The 25,225-nt window shown below is 32.5% G+C and overlaps 1 protein-coding gene across 1 annotated transcript in view; it reads left to right on the forward strand.

Moving 5' to 3' along the window:
* The window catches only part of DOK6 (docking protein 6), a 725,210-nt gene that overhangs the window by 306,671 nt on the left and 393,314 nt on the right, over window positions 1-25,225 (forward strand). Inside the window, exon 3 of the mRNA XM_051970535.1 lies at window positions 22,405-22,519. Coding sequence (XP_051826495.1) covers window positions 22,405-22,519 — 115 coding nt within the window. The remainder of the gene's footprint in view (window positions 1-22,404; window positions 22,520-25,225) is intronic.

A 25,225-nucleotide genomic window follows, 5' to 3' on the forward strand; every position in this document is an offset into this window, starting at 1 on the left:
ATCAAATTAATTGATTTATTACATGAAATAAAAATAACAGACAGCAATATCCTTTATACATTTTTATAGAATCATTTCCATGGGGAGGAATAAGGCCAAATAAATCTTTCAAATAAATCTAAATTGGAAGGTATTTATGTGAGGATTTCTTCTCTTGAATATAAAAAAAATTAGAAGTATCTATGAATGTCATTCCTTTCTCAAAGCTTTTCTTGTACTATTGCTTAGGGAATATTTAAAATAAATAGTTTGACATCCAATAATTAGATTGTTTTGTAATGTTATAATTCAGTAATAAATCTTCATTTTCCTCATTTGTTTCTAGGTAATTACAAACACATATCATTATATTTTCAAAATGTTTTGTTGTCCTTGAACATCTTCATATATATCCAGGACAGCCATTCTCACATATTGTAGCATAAGAATTAACTTTTTATTTTTTTTTATGGAGCTTTTGGGAGACATTGGGAGCTATCTTTGCAATTCAGTGAAATTTTGAAAATTTAAAGTTTGTTAATTTTTTTTCCTAACTTCAATCCAATCCATCTATATTTCATTATATCTGGGAGTGGTTTTTAAGAAAAGACAAGTTTCTTGGGAATTTTTTTTGAGTCATTTCTAAGCTACACACAAATATTGCTTCCTAAATAGATCCCACTCTAGGCTACACAAGTATATGGTGCTTTAGATGAATTGAAGAGGGCTAATTTGCAATCAGAGAGGTCAGACATAAGTAAGGCTAAAAATAATTGAGAGGAAGCTGATATTTCAGATTCAAACAGGATTGTAGACAGGAGTTTTGTGCTAACAGGATCCCCAAAATTATTTAGGATTTAGATGAGTGGCATAAAATTGTAAGTTAATGGTGAGTATCTTGCAGCTGGAATTTAGTCATCCCAAATGGGACACTGTTTTCCAACTGGCCTGACTCCTGGTAGAAATTTAGCTATGAATTGTTTAGAAATTAAAAAAAGAGAAGCCAGGTGTAAATGTCTAAGGAATGAGCTTGTTCTTATTATTCAAAAGGCAAGATTCTGGAAGACTTAAGAGTCTCAAAGACAGAGAAACAGCCAATAACTTCTTCAAATTGCAATTAATAACCAGAAAAACTGACTTCACTGATGTCAAGAATTGTCAGTAATAAATCTTTCTTGTTCAATTATACCTACATGCACAGATATCAGTAATTTAACTTTCAAAAATGGACAATAAGGTAGAATGTAACCTGAGTTAATAATATGTATGATAGTAGAATAAACAAAGAATTTGAAGTCAGAGGACCTGTGTTCTATGTTTAAATACTTTAATGCCATAGCATTCATCATTCCATAGAGAACTCTTTAATCAGTAGTTGTTTTAATTTTCTCATGCCTTCCCACTTCCTGCCAAGTAAAAACTATCTTCAATAGCTGTTGAAGTCAGAGACTATTTGGGGGGGTGGGGGTAGAGAGCTTTGTAGATTCAGAGCTTAATGGAATGGTTCTCATATAATAGATGCTTAATGGAAAACATATGTTTATTTAAAAACTGTTGAAATTACACATTTTAGATTTGGAAGGCATTTTAGTTCTTCAGGGGAACTTCTTCATTTCCCATGAGAGGAAAATGAGATGTAGGATGATTAACTTCAGAGATTCATCAAACCACAAAATTTTAGAACTGAAAGGAAACTTAGTGGGCTTCTAATCTATCCTATACCCAAGAAATAAAAAGTTCCCACTACCATATTGATATGGCAATCAGTTTTTTCCTTGAAGAGTAAAGCGAAACTCACTACCTCCCGAGGCAATCCATTTACATTTTAGATAGCTAAGATTGTCATTTTTGTTTCATAACATCAAACCCAAATTTATATATTTGTATCTTCTATCTGTGGTTTCTGATACTGCACTCTGATACTGAAAAGAACAAGTCAAACCTTTTTTGACTTCTAATGAAATATTTAGATAGCTTCCATATCTCCTCTGAATCTTTTCTTTCTCAGGCTAATGATTTTTAATTCATTCTACTGATCCTTTATTTGACATCAGCTTTAGGCTCTAAACTTTTATGGTTTCTCTCTTTTAGATAGTCTGCATATCATAAATATCCCTTGTCACATCTGATGACCAGAACTGATCAGATATTACATGAGATTTGGCCAGGATGGACACAAAGAAACAAACCATTTCCAGAATCTATACTTATTTTAATTGAAGAATGTGATCAAATGAGCTATTGTAATTGGCATAGTATAACAGTGGCTTAAAATGAATTTATGATTCATTAAACATCCTAGATGTTTCATTTGTATTTTTTTCTCCAAGTAAGCTGCGGTCCATCTAAGCTTTTCCTGAACATGCTTAATTTTTTTTTATTTAATAATTACTTTATATTGAAAAAATCCATGCCAGGGTAATTTTTTTACAACATTATCCCTTGCACTCGTTTCTGTTTTGATTTTTCCCCTCCCTTCCTCCACCCCTCCCCTAGATGGCAAGCAGTTTTATATATGTTAGATATGTTGCAGTATATCCTAGATACACTATATGTTTGCAGAACCGAACAGTTCTCTTGTTGCACAGGGAGAATTGGATTCAGAAGGTATAAATAACCCGGGAAGAAAAACAAAAATGCAGATAGTTCACATTCGTTTCCCAGTGTTCTTTCTTTGGGTGTAGCTGCTTCTGTCCATCATTTATCAGTTGAAACTCAGTTAGGTCTCTTTGTCAAAGAAATCCACTTCCATCAAAATATGTCCTCATACAATATCGTTGTTGAAGTGTATAATGTTCTCCTGGTTCTGCTCATTTCACTTAGCATCAGTTCATGTAAGTCTCGCCAGTCCTCTCTGTATTCATACTGCTGGTCATTTCTTACAGAACAATAATATTCCATAACATTCATATACCACAATTTACCCAGCCATTCTCCAATTGATGGGCATCCATTCATTTTCCAGTTTTTAGCCGCTACAAACAGGGCTGCTACAAACATTTTGGCACATACAGGTCCCTTTCCCTTCTTTAGTATTTCTTTGGGATATAAGCCCAATAGAAACACTGCTGGATCAAAGGGTATGCACAATTTGATAACTTTTTGGGCATAATTCCAGATTGCTCTCCAGAATGGTTGGATTCGTTCACAACTCCACCAACAATGCATCAGTGTCCCAGTTTTCCCGCATCCCCTCCAACATTCATCATTATTTTTTCCTGTCATCTTAGCCAATCTGACAGGTGTGTAGTGGTATCTCAGAGTTGTTTTAATTTGCATTTCTCTGATCAATAATGATTTGGAATACTCTTTCATATCAGTGGTAATAGTTTCAATTTCATCCTCTGAAAATTGTCTGTTCATATTCTTTGACCATTTATCAATTGGAGAATGGCTTGATTTCTTATAAATTTGAGTCAGTTCTCTATATATTTTGGAAATGAGGCCTTTATCAGAACCTTTAACTGTGAAAATGTTTTCCCAGTTTGTTGCTTCCCTTCTAATCTTGTTTGCATTAGTTTTGTTTGTACAAAGGCTTTTTAATTTGATGTAATCAAAATTTTCTATTTTGTGATCAGTAATGGTCTCTAGTTCATCTTTGGTCACAAATTTCTTTCTCCTCCACAAGTCTGAGAGATAAACTATTCTATGTTCCTCTAATTTATTTATAATCTCGTTCTTTATGCCTAGGTCATGGACCCATTTTGATCTTATCTTGGTATATGGTGTTAAGTGTGGGTCCATGCCTAATTTCTGCCATACTAATTTCCAATTATCCCAGCAGTTTTTATCAAATAATGAATTCTTATCCCAGAAGTTAGGGTCTTTGGGTTTGTCAAACACTAGATTACTATAGTTGACTATTCTGTCTTTCCACTGATCCACTAATCTATTTCTTAGCCAATACCAAATGGTTTTGGTGACTGCTGCTTTATAATATAATTTTAGATCAGGTACAGCTAGGCCACCTTCATTTGATTTTTTTTTCATTAATTCCCTTGAGATTCTCGACTTTTTATTGTTCCATATGAATTTTGTTGTTATTTTTTCTAGATCATTAAAATATTTTCTTGGAAGTCTGATTGATATAGCACTAAATAAATAGATTAGTTTAGGGAGTATTGTCATCTTTATGATGTTCGCTCAGCCAATCCAAGAGCACTTAATATTTTTCCAATTATTTAAGTTTTACTTTATTTGTGTGGAGACTTTTTTATAATTTTGCTCATATAATTCCTGACTTTCCTTTGGTAGATAGATTCCCAAATATTTTATGGTATCAACAGTTATTCTGAATGGAATTTCTCTTTGTATCTCTTGCTGTTGGGTTTTGTTGGTGATGTATAAAAATGCTGAGGATTTATGGGGATTTATTTTGTAGCCAGCTACTTTGCTAAAATTATGAATTATTTCTAATAGCTTTTTAGTAGAATCTCTGGGGTTCTCTAGGTATACCATCATATCATCTGCAAAGAGTGATAGTTTGGTTTCCTCATTGCCTACTCTAATTCCTTTAATATCTTTCTCGACTCTTATTGCCGAGGCTAGTGTTTCTAATACAATATTAAATAATAATGGTGATAGTGGGCAACCTTGCTTCACTCCAGATCTTACTGGGAAAGGTTCCAGTTTTTCCCCGTTGCATATGATGCTTACTGGTGGTTTTAAATATATGCTCCTGACTATTTTAAGGAAAAGTCAATTTATTCCTATGCTCTCAAGTGTTTTTATTAGGAATGGATGTTGGATTTTATCAAATGCTTTTTCTGCATCTATTGAAATGATCATATGGTTTTTGTTTGGTTATTGATATAGTCAATTATGCTAATAGTTTTCCTAATATTGAACCAGCCCTGCATTCCTGGTATAAATCCTACTTCGTGTATTATCCTGGGGATGATTTTCTGTAATATTTTTGCTAATATTTTTGCTAATATTTTATTTAAGATTTTAGCATCAATATTCATTAGGGAGATTGGTCTATAATTTTCTTTCTCTGTTTTCAGCCTACCTGGTTTAGGTATCAGTACCATGTCTGTGTCATAAAAGGAGTTTGGTAGGACTCCTTCAATCCCTATTTTTTAAAATAGTTTATTTAGCATTGGAGTTAATTGTTCTTTAAATGTTTGGTAGAATTCACATGTAAATCCATCTGGTCCTGGGGATTTTTTCTTAGGGAGTTGATTGAAAGTTTGTTCTATTTCTTTTTCTGAGATGGGACTGTTTAGGATATTTACTTCTTCCTCTGTTAGTTTGGGCAAGCTATATTTTTGGAGGTATTTTTCTATTTCATTTAAGTTGTCGAATTTATTGGCATAAAGTTGGGCAAAGTAACTCCTAATTATTGCTCTAATTTCCTCTTCGTTAGTGGCGAGTTCTCCCTTTTCATTTTTAAGACTAACAATTTGATTTTCCTCTTTCCTTTTTTTAATCAGATTTAATAAGGGTTTGTCTGTTTTGTTGGTTTTTTCATAGAACCAACTCTTAGTTTTATTAATTAATTCAATAGTTTTTTTACTTTCAATTTTATTGGTCTCTCCTTTTATTTTTAGAAATTCAAGTTTAGTGTTTCACTGGGGGTTTTTAATTTGTTCCTTTTCTAGCATTTTTAGTTGCAAGCCCAATTCATTGACCTTCTCTTTCTCTATTTTATACAAATAGGCCTCTAGAGATATGAAATTTCCCCTTATTACCGCTTTGGCTGCATCCCATATATTTTGGTATGATGTCTCATTATTAATGTTTTCTTGGATGAAGTTATTAATTATGTCTATGATTTGCTGTTTCACCCAAACATTCTTTAATATGAGATTATTTAGTTTCCAATTATTTTTTGGTCTACTTCCCCCTGGCTTTTTGTTGAATGTAATTTTCATTGCATCGTGGTCTGAAAAGGATGCATTTACTATTTCTGCCTTACTGCATTTGAGTTTGAGGTTTTTATGTCCTAATATATACTCAATTTTTGTATAGGTTCCATGAACTGCTGGAAAGAAAGTGTATTCCTTTCTGTCTCCATTACATTTTCTCCAGAGATCTATCATATCTAACTTTTCTAGTATTCTATTTACCTCTTTGACTTCTTTCTTATTTATTTTGTGGTTTGATTTATCTACTTCTGACAGTACAAGGTTAAGATCTCCCACTATTATAGTTTTACTGTCTATTTCTTCTTGCAGCTCTCTTAGTTTCTCTTTTAAGAATTTAGATGCTACACCACTTGGTGCATATATGTTTAATATAGATAGTGCTTCATTATCCATGCTACCCTTTAGTAAGATATAGTGCCCTTCCTTATCTCTTTTAATTAGATCAATTTTTGCTTTAGCTTGATCTGAGATCAGGATGGCTACCCCTGCTTTTTTGACTTCACCTGAAGCATAGTAGATTTTGCTCCAACCTTTTACCTTTAACCTGCATGTATCTCCCTGCTTCAGATGTGTTTCCTGTAAACAACATATTGTAGGATTCTGGCTTTTAATCCATTCTGCTAACTGCTTCCGCTTTATGGGGGAATTTACCCCGTTCACATTTATGGTTAGAATAACCAATTCTGTATTACTTGCCATCTTGTTAACCCCGGTTTATGCTTTTCTCCCTTCTTTCCCCCTTACCCCCCTTCCCAGTATTAAGCGTGTGAGCACCACTTGCTTCTCACAGCCCTCCCTTTTTAGTATCCCTCCCCCCACTTTAGATTCCTCCCCCTATCTTACCCCTTTCCCTCCCAGTTTCCGTATTCCCTTCCACTTAGCTTATTCCTTCCCTTTTCACTTTTCCCTTTTCACTTTTCAATGAGGTGGGAGAAGTTTCACCATAGATTGAATATGTCTAAAATTTTTCTCTTAAAGCCAACTCTGAAGACAGTAAGATACCCACTATATTCATCCCCCTCCATTCTTTCTCTCAGATATAATAGGTTTCCTATGCCTCTTCATGAGATGTACTACCCCCACTTTACCCTTTTTCTGGTACAATGTCCTTTCCACATCAGTTTCTAGAACAAGGTATACATGTATTCTTTATACATCTTTATAGCCGAAATATAGTTCCCAAGATTAATCTTTACCTTTTTAGATTTCTCTTGAGTTCTATATTTGTAGATCAAATTTTTTGTTAAGTTCTGGCTTTTTCATCAAAAATAGGTGAAATTTGCTTACTTCGTTGAATGTCCATCTTCTTCCCTGGAAAAAGATGCTCATTCTAGCTGGGTAAGTTATTTTTGGTTGCATACCAAGTTTCTTAGCCTTTCGGAATATCATATTCCAGGCCCTTCAATCCTTTCATGTGGATGCTGCCAGATCCTGGGTGATCCTTATTGTGGCTCCTTGATACTTGAATTGGGTTTTTCTAGCCGCTTGCAATATTTTTTCCTTCGTCTGAGGGTTCTGGCATTTGGCCACTATATTCCTTGGTGTTTTGATTTTAGGATCCCTTTCAGTGGGTGATCGATGAATTCTTTTGATGTCTATTTTATCCTCTATTCCTATGACTTCTGGGCAGTTATCTTTGATAATTTCCTGGAAAATAGTATCCAGGCTCTTTTTTTCATCATGCTTTTCTGGGAGTCCAATGATTCTCAGATTGTCTCTCTTAGATCTGTTTTCCAGGTCTGTTGTCTTCCCCAGAAGGTATTTCACATTCTTTTCCATTGTTTGATTTTTTTGGATTTGCTTGACTGATTCTTCTTGTCTCCTCGAGTCATTCAATTCCAATTGTTCAATTCTGATTTTCAGTGAAGTATTTTCTTCACTCACTCTTTGAAAATTTTTTTCTAATTTTCCCATTGAGTTCTTCTATGGAATTTTTTTCCATTTCGCCAATTTTGTTTTTTAGAGAGCTATTTTCTGTTTCCAGTTCACCAATCCCATTTTTCAAGGATTTTATTTCTTTATCCAGTCTCTCTTTAACTGAGTGGGATGACTTCTCCAGGCTCTTTTGCCAAGCCTCCCTCTCCTTTTGCCAAGCCTCCCTCTGCTTTTCCCATTTTTCTTCTAGCTCCCTTGTGAGAGCCTTTTTAATTACTTCTATGAGATTCATCTGTGCTGAGGAACAGATGATCTCCTCCTTTGGGGATTCACCTGGAGACAGTCTGTTTTTAGTCTCCTCAGGATTTAGAGTCTGCTCTCTATCTGTATAGAAGCTGTAAAGGGTTAAAATCCTCTTCAGTTTCTTGCTCATTCTGTCTAATAATCAAAGACAAACTAGCAAAGAAAAACAGATAAAACTGGAGTCTTTCTTTGGGAGAGGGGCTGGGTGGTGTTACCAAGCTTCCTCTACAGACTGCGGGGGGCAGTAGCGAGGCACTAGCCCGACTGTGCTGCGCCTGCGCTCTGTGATCCCAGAGCTTGCTGAGACACTGTGAGGCAGGGGTGGCCTGGTCCCGAGAGACTCCAGCTGTTTGGGGTTGTATTCTTCACCCCCGATGTTTTTAGCTTCTCTGCTGGGCTGCTGACTTGCTGCCAGGGCAAAAGTATCCAATCCTGTAGTGAAGCTCTCCCCGCAGAGACGGCTGTGATCACTCCCCACCCCCTCTCCAGTCTGCTCCCGTGCTCTCACTGCCGCTGCCTGCTGCCTGCGCCCGATCTAAAACCATCCCAGCCCTCCAGTAAAAACAGACCTTTCTTGGTGAATCTCAAGGATGGCTTCTCTTGGTAACTATTTGTGGATTTTTTTTTTCAGTCAAGCATTAATTCAGAGGCTTGTAATGAAATGGATAGTGAGAGAAAACGCGGAGCTACACAGCTATGTGCCTCCTCTCCATCATCTTAACCGGAAGTCCCCTCTATTCGAACATGCTTAATTTCTTGAGCCAAAGTAGAAGTCTTTAATATTTATTAAGAGTCAATTTCATTTTACTACACGGAGGCCAGTGATCTACAAATCTTTTTCATCATGTATCCCGGTCAATATAAAAATAAGATTTGAGCTAATATTTCAAATATGTCTATTTATATATTTGTGTCTTCATTTATTTATAAATCACAATGTATTACTATACTAAAATTGCTATCTACATTATAAAGCATCTTTAAAAATATAATTTAAAATAATTTTTTTCATTTTACTTATTAGTATAAATAGTTTTTGTTTTCACTAAATGATATTATTAATTTTGACATCACTATGAAATATCACTATTTTGATGAAAGCATTGTGAATGTATATATTTTATTAATTTGAGGAATCGGTGCTTAAAATATTCCCAAATCTATTACTTATATGATATATGATCTTGGGCCTAGCAAAAGGAAAGTTTCCCCAAGGAATTGTGTATTATGTAATTGGTAGACAGACATAGATGAAAATAGATGTCCATAGATCAATAGATAGACAATATAAATTTGTTTATCTCATTTGGTAGATTGTATCTCTCCATATATCTAGGTAGCTAGGTGGAGTCAAGGAGACCTATCTTTGTGAAGTTCAAATCTGTTCTCAGATACTTAGTAGCTATGTGATTCTGTTTGCCTGAGTTTTTTCATGTAAGTGAGCTGGGAAAAAAAAAAATTGGAAAACCACTTTATCTTTGCAAAAAAAAAAAAAAAAAGGCAGCCATAAAGTCATATGTGTGACTGAAAAACGACAGCACAAAAGACATTTTTTATCATCTTTCTAGCATATATAGATTTTTTTAAAACAGATATTGTAAAAACAAGAAATAGATTTTCTCACTTCTTCCAAGATTGATCAAGATCTTTGCTATCACTCATAATTTTATCAAATTTCCTGCCACTGAAAAATTGAGTGAAACTTGTCCATGATTCCATAATCAGTGTGTACCAGAGTTAGCTCTTGAACTCAGATCTTCCTGAATTTGATATGGTCTACTATTTGTGTGAGAATTTGTGTATTCTACATGTATGAATCTATACATAAGTACACAAATCTATACATATATACTATGTGTTTTGTCATTTTGATGTATCACAATTTGTATTATTACTGTATCTACATTGAATCAAATAAATATTGGCATAAAGCAGGAGTTTCACCTTGCAGAAGCTAGCACAAAGTCAATAAGTAACCGGCAAAAGACCTATGTGGAAAAATTAGGCATATTGTTTTAAACTACTATGGTCTTCAAACCACTTTTCTAAAATTGCAACAGTAAGGCAAGTATCAAATGTAATTAAGATTGAGAAAGCAAAGACCCCTATATCAGTATCAGGCCAAACAAGAACAATTCCAATTTTCTCTTTTAAAATAGAAAGAATAAAAGATAGGGTGTACTTTAATATTGGTACTAAAAGCGCAAGAAGTGAACTTTCTTTTGAATCAATGAAAAATAGTTGAACTCAAGAATTTCTGGGTTTAGGTCAAAATTCATTTTTTCCCTTGATTCATTTACTAAGAATGCATGGATCTGGGTACAATAAATGCTAGTTTCTACTAGTTAACCTCATTTTTCTTAATACCTGATAAATCAGTAAAACATGTATTCAAAGACTTTCTTTACATGTAATTCTGAAAAAAAAATAAAGCCAGCTTTTCTTGGCTCATACCGCAGACATGAAACATTCATTCTGAATTATGTAATAAATAGTTATGAAAAATCAGGGTGCTGTTTATTTTATATTATGTATAGAATATCAAACTGAAGCTATTTAGGAAATTGGAAGTCAAAAATAAATCTGAAATCTAACAATCTCAAAGGAAATCTACCATCTAATCATAATTTAGGAAATGGATGTTCACAGTATGGTGAAAAGGATGGTTCATAGAGACAATTAAAGCAGAATAACATTATGCTTATCTACAGCTGAAAATTAATCTTATTTCTCTTTCTAAAGATTTATCTTCTTTTGTTACACTTTGTAGGAAAATGAACAAATGTAATTATATCATTGGTTAAATTAGACTTCTTATGGGGAAGCTAACTGGTGCAGTGGATAGAACACTGGCCTTAGAGTTGAGAGACAAAATACAACTTCAAGAATTCAACAGTTACTTATTATTTCAGACCTTCCTATTTCTGTCAAAAGAACCACCAATCTTCTTTTCTTTCAAGTTTTTGACATTGTATTATCCTTGATTCTTAACTTTTTTCTCAAATCAATATATCAGAATAGTTGTCAAATCTTGGTATTTCTATCTCTACAATAGCTATCACATCATGTGTATTTTCTTCTCCCCATTCATACAGAAACCATACTACTTCTGGCATTCATCAATTTTTGTATTACAATACCTTCTATTTAGTTTCCCTGTCTTAAGACTTATCACTCCATTTCACCCTCCACATGATTGATGAGCACAGATCTATGTTATTCTCCTGTTCAAAACTTTTATTGATTATCTATTGTCTACAGAATGAAAAATAAAACTCTTCTATTTAACTTTTAAAGCCCTTCATGATATAGGTACAATCTATCTTTCCAATCTCATCTAACATATGCTACTATTTTATCCATATTCTACAAATGATACAGCCAAATTAGCCTTCTTTCCATTCATTACCTATAGCACTCTATCTCCTACCTCCATGGTTATACATCAGGTTTTCTCCATATCTAAAATGCATTCCCTTTCTTCTTCTATTTCATGAAATCCTTCTTATCTTTCAAGATACTATTCACATACTATATACACAAACTCACACACACATGCATATATATGTGTTTATGGATATGTGTGTGTGTATATAAAATATATATATGCATGACTTCCCATTAGAATATACGCTCCTGAAGAGCAAAGATTTGTTTTATTCTTGACATTTATATTCCTAGCACCTAACCCAGTACCTGCTACATAGTTGGTGCTTAGTAAATGCCTATTAAGTGGTTGTTTTTGATTTTATTCATTTTAAATCTGATCAAAAATGCCATTTAAAATTACTAAACACAGAATAGGCCAAAAAGTAGGCATTTATCCTATACACAATAAAACAATCACTAAATATAGAATATGCTAAAAAAATTATTGTAGTTTTAATCTCTTTATACCTTAAAACTACACTAAAACTTTTGGCACAAGCTACACATATCTGTGAAGTCTCTGATATGCTTTACCATTCAGTCATTTACATTTTACACTATACTCTGTACTAGTCCAAGGCAATAAAAAGGGAAATGGAGGAAATTGAGACCATAGTCAATATGTTTCAATGATTCAATAGAATTAATAGGACTCATAGGAATTTATCCCTTTATTAGTTATTAATTTAAACAATGACTTAAATACCTGCTATTTTAGAAAACATGATGCATCTGTCTGTTCATCTTTGGAGAAAGAGTCATCTTATAGTTATTGGTGGCCAAAAATTATTAAATATTTAATATTTAATCCTCAAGTGATAATAGATATTGTTATAGCTTATATCATTGATCTAAGGTATGCTGAGAAAGAACTTCATATATTTTATGGTCTTGCCTTCTTACTATTTGAAGATTTTTTTAATCTGATCTCTTTTTTCTTATTCAACATCTCAGAAACAAATATTTCTCATGATAATAATGACTCTGAATGATACTTAAATACTCATATTTATAATAAATTATTGTTTATTGAGGTATGTCTGACTTGTTTTTTTGACTGACAATCACTATTAATAACTTTGGTGATAGAAAAGAACTGATGTGAATTGATATAATTATCGGTTCATCTCTGATAATGATTTATAGGGTGAGCATGTCCAAATATTTTAAACTCTTTGTACCCTTTTTCTATACCTCTAAAATACACATGATGGAATAGCTATTGTAGAGATAGAAATACTAAGATTTGATAACTATGCTGATATATTGATTGAGGAAGAGTTAAGAATTAAGGATAATGCAAAGTCAAAAACTTGTAAGAAAGAAAGATTGATGATTCTTTTGACAGAAATAGGAAGGTCTGGAAATCTATAAAAGAGATATGGTAGTAGTATAAATGTGTGTGTATGTCTATAAAATGCTCTATAAAAGGGATAACAGTGTAAATGTATGATGTGTATAAGAATTTTTTAGTTTCTCTTGAAGCAAAGTGTTATACAAATCTAAAATGATATTTTGTATGAAACATTATATGATCACAAGTTTTAGGATTGGAAGGACTTTAGAAATCATCTAGGCAAATTATTTTATTCATAGGTAAAATACTTTACCTAAAATAACACAAGTAGTAAATTGAACAGAAGGTTTTTTAATTTGAGTCTTGAATCTAGTGCTATTTTGCTATTTTGCAAAATCTAGGTATGTTTAGTTTCTGAAAGAATATATCTGACAAATATCCCTATATGTTAGAAGGATTGTCAAGGTCAATAGGATATAAAGAGAGCAAATAAAGAGGAAAATGATCTACTTGTACAAAAATATCTGTGGCCACTCTTTTGATCATATCTCCAAACAGGAAACTCACATAAAGGAAAATAGATACACATATTTTGGCATATGAATATAATATGATAGTACTGCATTATAAGAAAAGATAAAATGGGCAATATCAGAGGAGGGTAGAAAGTTATTGATGTAGAATGAAATGAGAAGTAGCAAAAAAAATTATATCTGATAATACTATTAAAAAGAATGTTTTAAGACTTTTATATTCTAAGCAATATAATGATGTCATGAGACTAGAAAATTAAAGACGAAACATGCCATTTACCCTGCTTTCAAGAAAGTGATAGACATAAAATGCAAATGAGACATACATTTTCTGTCATGTTCAATATAGAGATTTGTTTTGCTGGACTATGCATATTTGTTGTGAGGGTTCCATATTTTTGTTGTTGTCCAACAGATGACAGTAGGAAAGGAAAAACAATAAGTGTTCATAAAATAAACATCTATATATATACATATATGCATACTTTTTAATAAAAGGGTGAAGAAGGAAATCAAGAATAAAACTATAATTCCAGGGAACAAAACAAAACATTTACATAACCGATGTTGTATGTTACAATTATGTATATTTTTACTTCCTTGAGGAAAGACCTCCTTAGAGAGCTTCATAAACTGGAAGTAGATTCATTCATAAATTGTAGAGATTTTGCCCATTAAAATGTTGAATCAAGAGTTTCAAAGCTAGTGTTAGGGATGTTTTAAAGAAGTTGTATATAATAGATTGGGGTTGAAAGAGAACACTTATTAAATCTCTTCCAACTCTCATATTCTGTGTTTTTAAATGGCATTGTGGAATCCTTAGAGTTTGGTCAGACACTGCATCCTGGGCCATTTCCAATTGTCTCTGACTTTTGTCTTGCTATTTAACTTTCCTGACTGGAAGAGAGAATAAAGTTGACAACTTTGTGGAAGTCTGCTTCAATTAAATCTAATGAACTGGCAAGTTAAAATATCACTTCCTTGATTTCATTGGTTTCTTTGAAAACAAATGATGAACAACAACAACTTTCAATAAGCCTTTTATTTGGGATTATTTTCCAGTTTAAAAAAAAAGGGGGGGAGGACGAGTCCTGACAATACATTCTCATTTTCTTATCCCTTGCTCCTTGTGACCTAAGATGAGCATATATTTTTTTGAAAAAAATTAAGAAAGAAAAAGGAGACAGCCATATCTCTATACAGTTTATTTACTAACATGGAAAATAATTCCATTAAGTTTGTTGTCAAATTCAATTAACCAAAGAACAAAGGAGGTTACAATTGAAATATACCCTCTCTTTCTTAAATAACTTTTTGTCAACTACATGAATAGCCTACAAAACATAATTCCAAATTGTTAAAGAAATATGTCCAATTGTTGTCACACTTACCTAGGTAGTGTTTTAATATTCATTTGTAAATTAGAATGCATTTTTCATCTTTGAGCAAATTGTATCTGAGAATATTAAAAATGATTCTCATTGACACAGTGCTTTTTCATTGACAAAGTGGTTTTCTTACATTGTAATTCAAATCTTATCTCTATTTTACAAGAAACTGATTTTTGAAGAATAAAGTCATTTATCCAGAGTCATGAACTTAGCAAGTAAATGTTGCATCCTAGGACCCTAGCAAGATATTTTATTTTTAATTATTTATTTATTTTTGGCATGCATTTTTAAATTGAATTCCAGAATCTCCATTTTTTCCCTACCCCTCACCCATCTATTTAAGAGGCAAACAATATTATACATTTGGAACCATGCAAAACATTTCCAAATATTGAAAAAGAAGAAAAAAATGAAAAAAAAATAAATTGCACTCAGAGTTCATCAGTTCTCTCTCTGGAGGTGTTGAACAGTTTTCACCATAGGTCTTTGAAACTGCTTCGACCATGGCCTTAAACAGAGAAGTGAAATCTTATATGGATGATCATCATTAATATTGCTATTGATGTATATAATGTCTTCCTGGTTCTTTTGACCTCTTAAAGTATACATTTATGAGGAAAATGGGCTTCTAACTATCCTTATCTTTCCCTTAAAGATTTAATAAAAATGCATGCAGACAATAGTCAGCCCAATACAGCATTCTATTAGAGATAGGAAACCCATTGCAATGGAGAATATAATACAATCTATTGTCTGATATTGATCATATATATAGGGAGCAATGTTCAAAATAATGGAATTATTGTCACCTTGAAATTTTAAAAACAATCTCTAGTATTAATTCCTCAAAAAATATTTTTCATTTTTACTGTTTTTTTATCACCTTTTTTTCTCAATATAACCTTTTCTCTTTCTTCACTATTCCCCTTTCCAGAGTGCTGCCCTTTATAACAAAAAAATGAAAAGGAAGAGAAAAAATGCAACATTGCTAATGAATATCTCAACTATGTGTTGTATTATATGCATTAAAAAAAAAAACTTTAAAAAATATTAGCCTGAAAATTTCCTGCTGGAGGAAGGGGGAGCAATGGTGGAACCAGCCACCTGTCCATGCTTATGCTTTTTTCACTTTTGAGCCAAGCCTTTTTATCAGTTAGTCTACTCAATCAAGCTGTCTCATTCCCAATTACAAACCTAGATTGACAGAGACATTGTATGACTCTTCTTTATGTTAAGTTCTTTTTGGGGCGCAATATTACAATATCTATTGCCACAATAAAAATAAAACATTGCTTCAAAGTTATTCTCAAATTATTACTGTTCTTTATTTTTCACATCATCGAATCTGTTTAATTAATTCTTCTAATTTAAAGGAACATTTGCTAAATACTGGTTTTCTCTGACTCTGTAATTACTTACCATGTCCATAGTCTATTCATCCCTCAGTTTTACTCTCTTCAAATTCCCACTTTTAGTGCTGCCCATTCTTAGAAACTTTTGGTAATGCTGCCAAATTGTCTTTTTTTTAATCTTCCATCTTGACTATATAAGATATTCTTTAGGACTTTATAATTTTTTCTGACTAGATTACAATATAAAACAAGAATTCTTACCTTTCATTTCAAAGTAATTCATTAGTATATCTTGGACTATTTTTATTCTTTTTCTCGGTTTCCAATAAAAAGTGATAAAATCAAACACCTGTCTAGGCCTGAAGAAAGTACTTCTGTTGGAAGATTCTGATACAGGGAAGCCTGTTCAGACACCATCAAATGCTCTTTGGTCCCAGGGGTGCTGACCAAACAGAACAGAGCTAAACTAAAGATAGCCCTGAACTAGTACAGTCTAAAATACGATGAGAAAATTAAGCAGCTATTCGAACAACTATTGTCAAGACATTTCTGCTCATAAGATAGAAGGCTCCTTTGAGTTTTATTGTCATTAAGAATACAACTTGATTCACTTCCTGAAGTTATTCTTCATACTTTCTAAATACTCTCTCAGAATATTTATAATGTCTCTTTTCTTTAATCCTGTTCATATTATTGACTTTTCCTAGGTGTTTAGCCCCTTATTCTTCTGGTTGACAACATTATCTGGATAATTTGTCCTAGCATGACTGGTCATATGATGCAACAATAAACACTGGCCTTTGCCTTTTCTACTAAGATTTCCTCACTATTTCTTCATCATAGTCCACTTATTGAGTCAATACTTTCTCAACATCCCACATCTCACATTCTGATTGAAAGACCTTCCTTATCCAAGTTTTCTAATGTTTCTCCCTCTTTTATCTCTACCTCTTAAATTCTACAACTTCTTAAGTTTCTTCCATGACTAATTAGATCATTTTAATTCTCCTTGCTATATATATATATACCTACCTACCTTACTTTCTGCTCCATTAGGTGAACTTATCAATATCCTTATCTAAATATAACTTATTGACAGAAAGAGAAAGAGAGAGATATAAAGAGAAAGAAAGAAATAGAGAGAAAAAACAGAGAGAGAAAGAAAGAGAGAGAGAGAGAGACAGAGAGAGAGAGAGAGACAGAGAGAGAGAGAGAGATCTCACTTAAAACTTACTCTAGGGAAATTTTCAAATGTCTCCAGGGAAGTAAGCTGGGTATAGGGACATTACTAAAGTTTCAGCTCTTCTACATATTGATTTCTTCAAAGTCTTTCTTTACTTCAATAAACTGAAAAGATTCTAGAACCACATTCCTTCTTTCTAAAAGCTGGAATTCAGAAGACCAGTATCTCTCTTCTCCCAAGCTTTTAATGATCACATTTCCCTGTAGATCATTCAATAATTAATCTCCACCACTGAGGAGAGTGACATGGAAATGGAATTTGAGCCACAGATCATCTAATCAATAATTGGAAAAGGATAGATTATATGATTATTAAATGTCTTAATGTCACAAAATTAAGAAGGATAAGTTATGATGTTGGATGTAAGATTCTCTACCCCAAAATATCTCAACTGGCTATCATAAACTGAATCTTTAAAATGAAATTTAATGCTAGAGTATCAACTTAAAACTATTAAAAATAATCCACAACTTTAGCAAAGTTTCAAGATACAAAATAAGTTCACATAAATCATCAGCCTTCTTATATATCACTAACAAAATCCACAAGAGATATAAAGAGAAATTCCATTTAAAATAACTGTCAATAGTATGAAATATTTGGGAATCTATCTGCCAAGGGAAAGCCAGGAACTATATGAACAAAACACTTTCCACACAAATAAAATCAGATCTAAGCAATTGGAAAAATATAAAGTGCTCTTGGATAGGTTTAGCAAATATAATAAAGATGACAACACTCCCAAAACTAATCTTTTTATTTAATGCTATACCAATCAAACTCCCAAGAAACTATTTTACTGACCTAGAAAAAAATAACAACAAAATTCATCTGGAAGAACAAAAGATCAAGAATTTCAAAGGAATTAATGAAGAGAAAAGCAAATGAAGGTGGACTAGCTATACCAGATCTAAAACTATGTTATAAAGCAGTAGTCATCAAAACCATTTGGTACTGGCTAAGAAATAGAGAAGTTGATCAATGGAATATATTAGGTTTACAGAACAAAATATTCAAAGACTATAGCAATCTAGTATTTGACAAACCTAAAGGCCCCAACTTTTGGGATAAGAATTCACTATTTGACAAAAACTGCTGGAAAAATTGGAAACTAGTATGGCAGAAAGTAGATATAGACCCACACCTAACAGCATATATCAAGATAAGGTTGAAAATGGGTTCATGATCTAGACATAAAGAATGATATTATAAAGAGATTAGAAGAACATAGGCTGGTTTATCTCTCAAATCTGTAGAGGAGGAAGGAATTTGTAACCAAAGAAGAACTGGAGATCATTATTGATCACAAAATAGATAATTTTGATCATATCAAGTTTAAAAGTTTTTGTACAAATAAAACTAATGCAGACAAGATAAGAAGGGAAGCAATAAACTGGGGAAATATTTTTTTTACATCCAAAGGATCTGATAAAGGCCTCATTTCCAAAATGTATAGCAAATTTACTCTAATCTATAAGAAATCAAGTCATTCTCCAATTGATAAATAGTCAAAGGATATGAACAGAAAATTTTCAGATGAAGAAATGGAAACTATTTCTAACCATATGAAAAGATGCTCCAAATTACTATTGATCAAAGAAATGCAAATTAAGGCAACTCTGAGATACCTCTACACACCAGTCAGATTGGGTAAGATGACAGGAAATGATAAAAATGAATGTTGGAAGGGATGTGGGAAAACTGGCCCACTGATAAATTGTGGGTGGAATTGTGAATGCATCCAGCCATTCTGGAGAGCAATTTGAAACTATGCTCAAAAAATACTCAAACTGTGCATAATCTTTGATCCAGCAGTGTTACTACTGGGCTTATATCCCAAAGAGATCATAAACAAGGGAAAGGGACCTGTATGTGCAAGAATGTTTGTGGCAGCCCTGTTTGTAGTGGCTAGAAACTGGAAACTGAGTAGATACCCATCAATTGGAGAATGGCTGAATAAATTGTGGTATATGAATGTTATGGAATATTATTGTTCTGTAAAAAACAACCAGCAGGATAATTTCAGAGAGGCTTGGAGAGACTTACATGAACTGATGCTAAGTGAAGTGAGCAGAATTAGGAGATCATTATACATAGCAACAACAAGGCTATAATCAATCAATGATGGACATGTTTCTCATCAACAATATGATTCTAACCAGTTCTACTTTTTCAGTGATGAAGATAGCCATCTACATCCAGAGAGAGGCCTGTGGGAACTGAGTGTGGACTACAACATAGCATTTTCACTCTTTCCATTGTTGTTTGCTTAAATTCTGTTTTCTTTCTCAGCTTTGTTTTTCCTTCCTTCTTGATCCTAACATATATTGGATTACTTGCTATCTAGGGGACAGGGTATGGAGAAGGAAGGGAGAAAATTTCTTCTATACATATTTCCACAAATTTCATGCTGCACAAGAAAAATCAGATCAAAAAGGAAAAAAAAAAAACGAGAAAAAAAATCAAAATACAAGCAAACAACAACAAAAAGAGTGACCCACACTCAATCCTAAAATTTAAAGGTGGTCCAGAACGTTAATGGACTATCATGAAATAGTGAGTTAGTATTTAACATTGAAAATCTTAAAACAGATGATGATTGTTTTTGTATGTTATAGTGGGAATTCTTGCCTATTGCTGTAGAACAACTCTAAAATCCTTTAAAAGTGTACAGTTCTTCTCTGTTATAATATTACTCAAAAATTGTTCAATAAATGCTAATGAGAATGATAATGTTTTTGCTGTTAACTGTTGAGGTTTTCTTATAGATGTGTTAGCAAGATTTATTGGGAAAGTAAGATACATATGATTGACAGTTATTCAGTGTTTTTTTCCTTAATTAATCTATATTGCTTAGTAGAAATTTTTCAATTTAGTACAATAATTATCCTAATAATATTAAATTATACACTGCAAGAGAGCAGGAACTATTCATCTAAGGTTAATATCTACCTTTAGGATCAAAGATAGCACTCTATACTTAGTAGGAGTTTAAAGAATGTGTATTGTATTTAACTGAAATTTATAGAACTTCCTAGGTAGTTTTCAATCATTTCAAAATTATGTCAGATGAATAAAATATCTAATTTTTAAAATAAATATTTTGTTACAAGAACATAACCTTAGCCTCATATCAATATCAAAATGGGTTTGCAATTTAGATATAAAGGGTAAGACCATAAGTTCATTAGGAGAACAAAGAATAGTTTAACTGTCAGATCTAGAGAGAGGGGAAGAATTTATGACCCAACAATTGATATCTAGCATTATGAAATGCAAGACAAATAAATTTTATTACAATAAATTAAAAAGTCAATGTGACCAAAATTAGAAGGGAAGGAGAAAACTGGGAAACAATTTTTACTGTCAGTTTTTAAATGTGTATTGTATTTAACTGAAATTTTTAAAGCTATAGAGAAATTAAAAAATACAAGTCATTCTCCAATTGATAAATTGTCAAAAAGGTGAACAGTTTTCAGATGAAGATATTAAAGCCATCCATGAAAAAAAAATATGAAAAATGCTCTAAGTCACTGTTGATTAGCAAAATGCAAATAAAAACAACTCTGAGTTACCACTTCACAGCTAACAGATTAACAGAAAAAAATTGGTAAATGTTGAAGAGGATGTGGTAAACTTGAAAGACTTAATGTAGTTGTGATCTGATCCAACCATTATGAAGTAACTTTTAACTATGTCCCCCAAACTATAAAACTGTGTATACTCCTTTGCTACAGCATTACCACTACTAGATCTGTTTCCCAAAGAAATCATAAAAAGGGGAAAAGGATCCACATGTACAAAAATATTTATAGCAGTTCTCTTTGTGGAAAAATTTGGAAATTGAGGGCATGTTCATGAATTTGGAATGGCTGAGCAAACTGCTTTATGTGAATGTAATGGAACAAGCAGCATCATATGAACTGATGCTGAGTGAAGTGATTTGAACCAAGAGAACATTGTACATAGTATTGTCAACATAGTGCAGATGATCAACTCTCATAGATTTTGCTCTTCTCAGCAATATAATGATCTAAGAGAATCCCAAAAACTCATTAGAAAATTCTATGCACATCCTGAGAAAGAGTTATGAAATCTGAATGTAGATCAAAGTGCATTCTTTTCTCTTTTTTGCTGTTTTTTCTTTCTCATGGTTTTTCTCTTTTGTCCTGATTAACATGACTAATGTGGGAATCTATTTAATATGATTATATATGTATAACATCATATTGATTGCCATTTTGGGAAGGGGAAAGGAGGGAGGGAGAAAAAATGGATATCAAAATATTATAAAAATAAATGTTGAAAACTAATGAATAAATTTTTATAAAGCTATATATTCTTAGGATATTTTAAGTAAAATCAATCTATCATCTTTTATTATGTTAACAAAAGCAAAAACAAATCATACTCTTGCATTGAAGTACTAGTTAATATCATCTGGTTTTCTTTTAACTACTAAATACACTGCTTCAGAAAAGGAAAATATATATATATATATGAGTATATTCGCTAAATATATATCTAAGGGAAAAATAAAACTTAATAAGTAGTTAAATAATAAGAATCTCCCTTATTGAATATTCATAAGACAACATGAGGGAAAGGATGAAAATCAAACATTTCCTATTTGTCTCTCACATAGGACCAAAAAAGAAAAAAAAATTAGAAACTGTAGTATACAAATAAAAAAAATCATAACTATAGTAACAAGCAGCTTTGAGTTTCCTGGTAATAAAAACTTGCTGCAGTTAAAGTTAATAAACAATGACATATTAACTGAAAAGTTTGTAAAATCTCTCTAGAAATGTTTGTTTCATTTTTTTTTCCTTTTTTTCTTTAATCAGAAAAGTGTTTGATATTCTTTGTATAAAGCTGCAAGGAGCCAAGAGAGTCAGTTATATTAAGCTCAAATTTTATTCAAAAATCTTGAAAAATAATAAATCTGATGGCCAAAGGCAGGACAACATTGGGAAAATCTAAGGGTTCAAAATAACAACAACAAAAAAAAAAACAATAAAAATACAAACACCCTTTAGAAATGATTTTTAAAATGAAAATAGAATATTTTGGTAAAAGATTATTCATTAAAAATTTATACAATCTCTTTGGTTTAATTTTTTTCTTTCAAGGTAACTGAACTGCACAACATCAAAAACATAACCAGACTGCCTCGAGAGACCAAGAAGCATGCAGTGGCAATTATCTTTCATGATGAGACGTCAAAGACATTTGCCTGTGAGTCAGGTAAGCAATTGCTAGCATTGTTCCAACATGAGGAAATTGAGCTGTTTCCAAAACAATGGCTCTAATGGATTGAGATACTGTAGGAATTGGTTACCTTATCTTAGTGAAAATGTGTTCTAGATCTTTTATTTTATCTTTAGGAAGAAGCTGGAAATATTGATTTTATAGACGCTTTGGAAGCTTGATTATTATTTGCCTACGTTGTGTTATTCCCATATGGTTTGAGAACTTTGTAGATCCTCTGTCCTCACTCTTAAAATTAAGTAAACACTGCTGGCAAAATGTGAATCAGTCACATTTGGGATGTATAGTCATGTTCTTGCCAAGTAATGCTAAACTATTTGTAGGATGATAATAACACTGTCACTGCAGAAGAGCAACAAAGCACAGTCTGAGTCTCAAGATGATAGAAAACTGAACTTTAAGCAATTTATTATGTGCACAGCTGTTACAATCCAAAAATAAATAAACTTTCAAATGGATTTTAATGATGTGGTTCATAAAGCCCTATTATATTATTAAGATATAAGGTTAAGCTTGCTGTATTTGTCATTTTGAATCCCTGTGCTATATAGTATAATCCTTTCACGTGGTGTCTAATTGTACCTTGATGAGAAATAGCATGAAGTCATTGAAAAAGGGTAGGGCTCAAAGCTATCATTATCAAAGGGTATCATTATATTTTTTATACCTAGTACTACAACTCTGGTGTCATTCTCAACTTCTCACTGCTCCTCACCCCATGGATGCAATCCACTGTCAAATCTTTTCATTTTTACCTTCTAATGTCACCCTTAGATGTCCTCTTCTTTCTATTCATATAAGCACAACTCTAACTCAGCCCTTCATCCTTACCTGGTCCACTATAATTGGCTTTTAACTTGTATTTCTGACTCACATATCTCTCCCCACTCCAACCTATTAATTTGCCAAAGTGATTTTTCTAAAGCATAGGTCTGACTTTGTCACCTTCTTGCTCCAAAAAATTAAAGTGCTTCCTGTTAACCTCCAGGATCAAATATTGTGTGTTTTTTTAATCAGTTATTGAGTATTTAAAACTTTTCAGACTCTTACCCATTCCTACCTCTTCAGTCTTCTTACATTTTATTTCTCTCTACACATTTTATAATACAATTACACTGGACTGCTTGCAGTTACATGACTCCTTTTTTCATCTCTCTTTTCCTGTCTCTGTCTCTGTCTCTGTGTGTGTGTGTGTGTGTGTGTGTCTGAGTGACTCTCTCCCTCCTTCCTTTTCTCCTTCCTTCCTTCCTTCCTCCTCCTTTCCCATCCCTGTTCTCTCTCTCTCTCTCTCTCTCTCTCTCTCTCTCTCTCTCTCTCACACACACACACACACATACAAGTATATTTTCATGTGCTTTTAATATATATCTTTATAAAAGTGAGTATGACAACGATATTGGTAGAATTACCAATTACCAACGATATTGGCAAGAGGAGAGGATCATGCAGATTGTTTCTTTTTTAATTTAATTTAATTTTTTTTGGAAGAAAAAAAGATTTTTTTTCTGGTTATACAAGTATATTCTTTAAAAAAATACATTTCCCTTTGAATCAGTTGGAAGAGAAATAATCAGAACAAAAGGGAAAGACCACAAGAGGAAAAAACAAACAAACAAACAAACAAGAAATAGGAAAAAAAAAAAAAGTAAACACAGCCTATGCTGATTTTCATTCAGTCTCCATATTTCTTTTTCTGGATGCAGTTGGCACTATCCATCTAGAGTTTATTGAAATTGCCTTTTGATTACTGAACCTGTGAGAAGAACCAGGTCTTTCATGGTTGATCATTGCACAATCTTGCTGCTACTATGTACAATGTATTCCTGTTTCTGCTTGTTTTGCTCAGTATCAGGTGATGTAAATCTTTCTAGGCCTTTCTAAAATCAGCATGTTCATCACTTTTATAAAATAAATATTCCGTTACTTTCATATACCATAACTTATTCAGCCATTTCCAAATTGATGGGCATCTAATTTTCCAATTCCTTACCATCACACAAAGAGCTGCCAGAAACAATTTTGCATATGTGAATCATTTTCTCTCCTTTTTGATTTCCTTGGGGTATAGATCCAGTAGTGACAGTGCTGGATCAAAAGGTATGCACATCATTTCACAATTCCACCAATCCCCTCCAATCCCCACCAATCCCCACCAATTTCCCACATCCCCTCCAATTTTTAGCATTATTTTCTTGTTGTCATAGTCAATATGAGAGATGTGAGGTGGTACCTCAGAGTTGTTTTAATTTACATTTCTCTAATCAATAGTGATTTGTAGAATTTTTTTTCATATGAATAGAGATAGTTTTAATTTCCTCATCTGAAAATTATCTGTTCATATCCTTTGACCATTTATCATTTGGAGAATGACATATTCTTATAAATTTAACAAATTTCTTTATGTATTTTTAAAATGAGGCCTTCATCAAAAACACTGGCTATAATTTTTTTCCAGCTTTGTACTTTCCTTCTAATCTTGTTTGTGTTGTTTTGTTTGTACAAAACCTTTTTTAATTTAATGTAATTAGCATTGTCCATTTTGCACTTTATAATTGTTTCTAGTTCTGCTTTTGTCTTAATCCCTGCCTTTTCCATATATCTCAAAGTTAAACTTTCCCTTGCTCTCCTAATTTGCTTATGTAATCATCCTTTATACCCAAATTATGGAGCCATTTTGATCTT

The sequence above is a fragment of the Antechinus flavipes genome, chromosome 1 (genome assembly GCF_016432865.1).
Source record: "Antechinus flavipes isolate AdamAnt ecotype Samford, QLD, Australia chromosome 1, AdamAnt_v2, whole genome shotgun sequence".
NCBI lineage: Eukaryota > Metazoa > Chordata > Mammalia > Dasyuromorphia > Dasyuridae > Antechinus > Antechinus flavipes.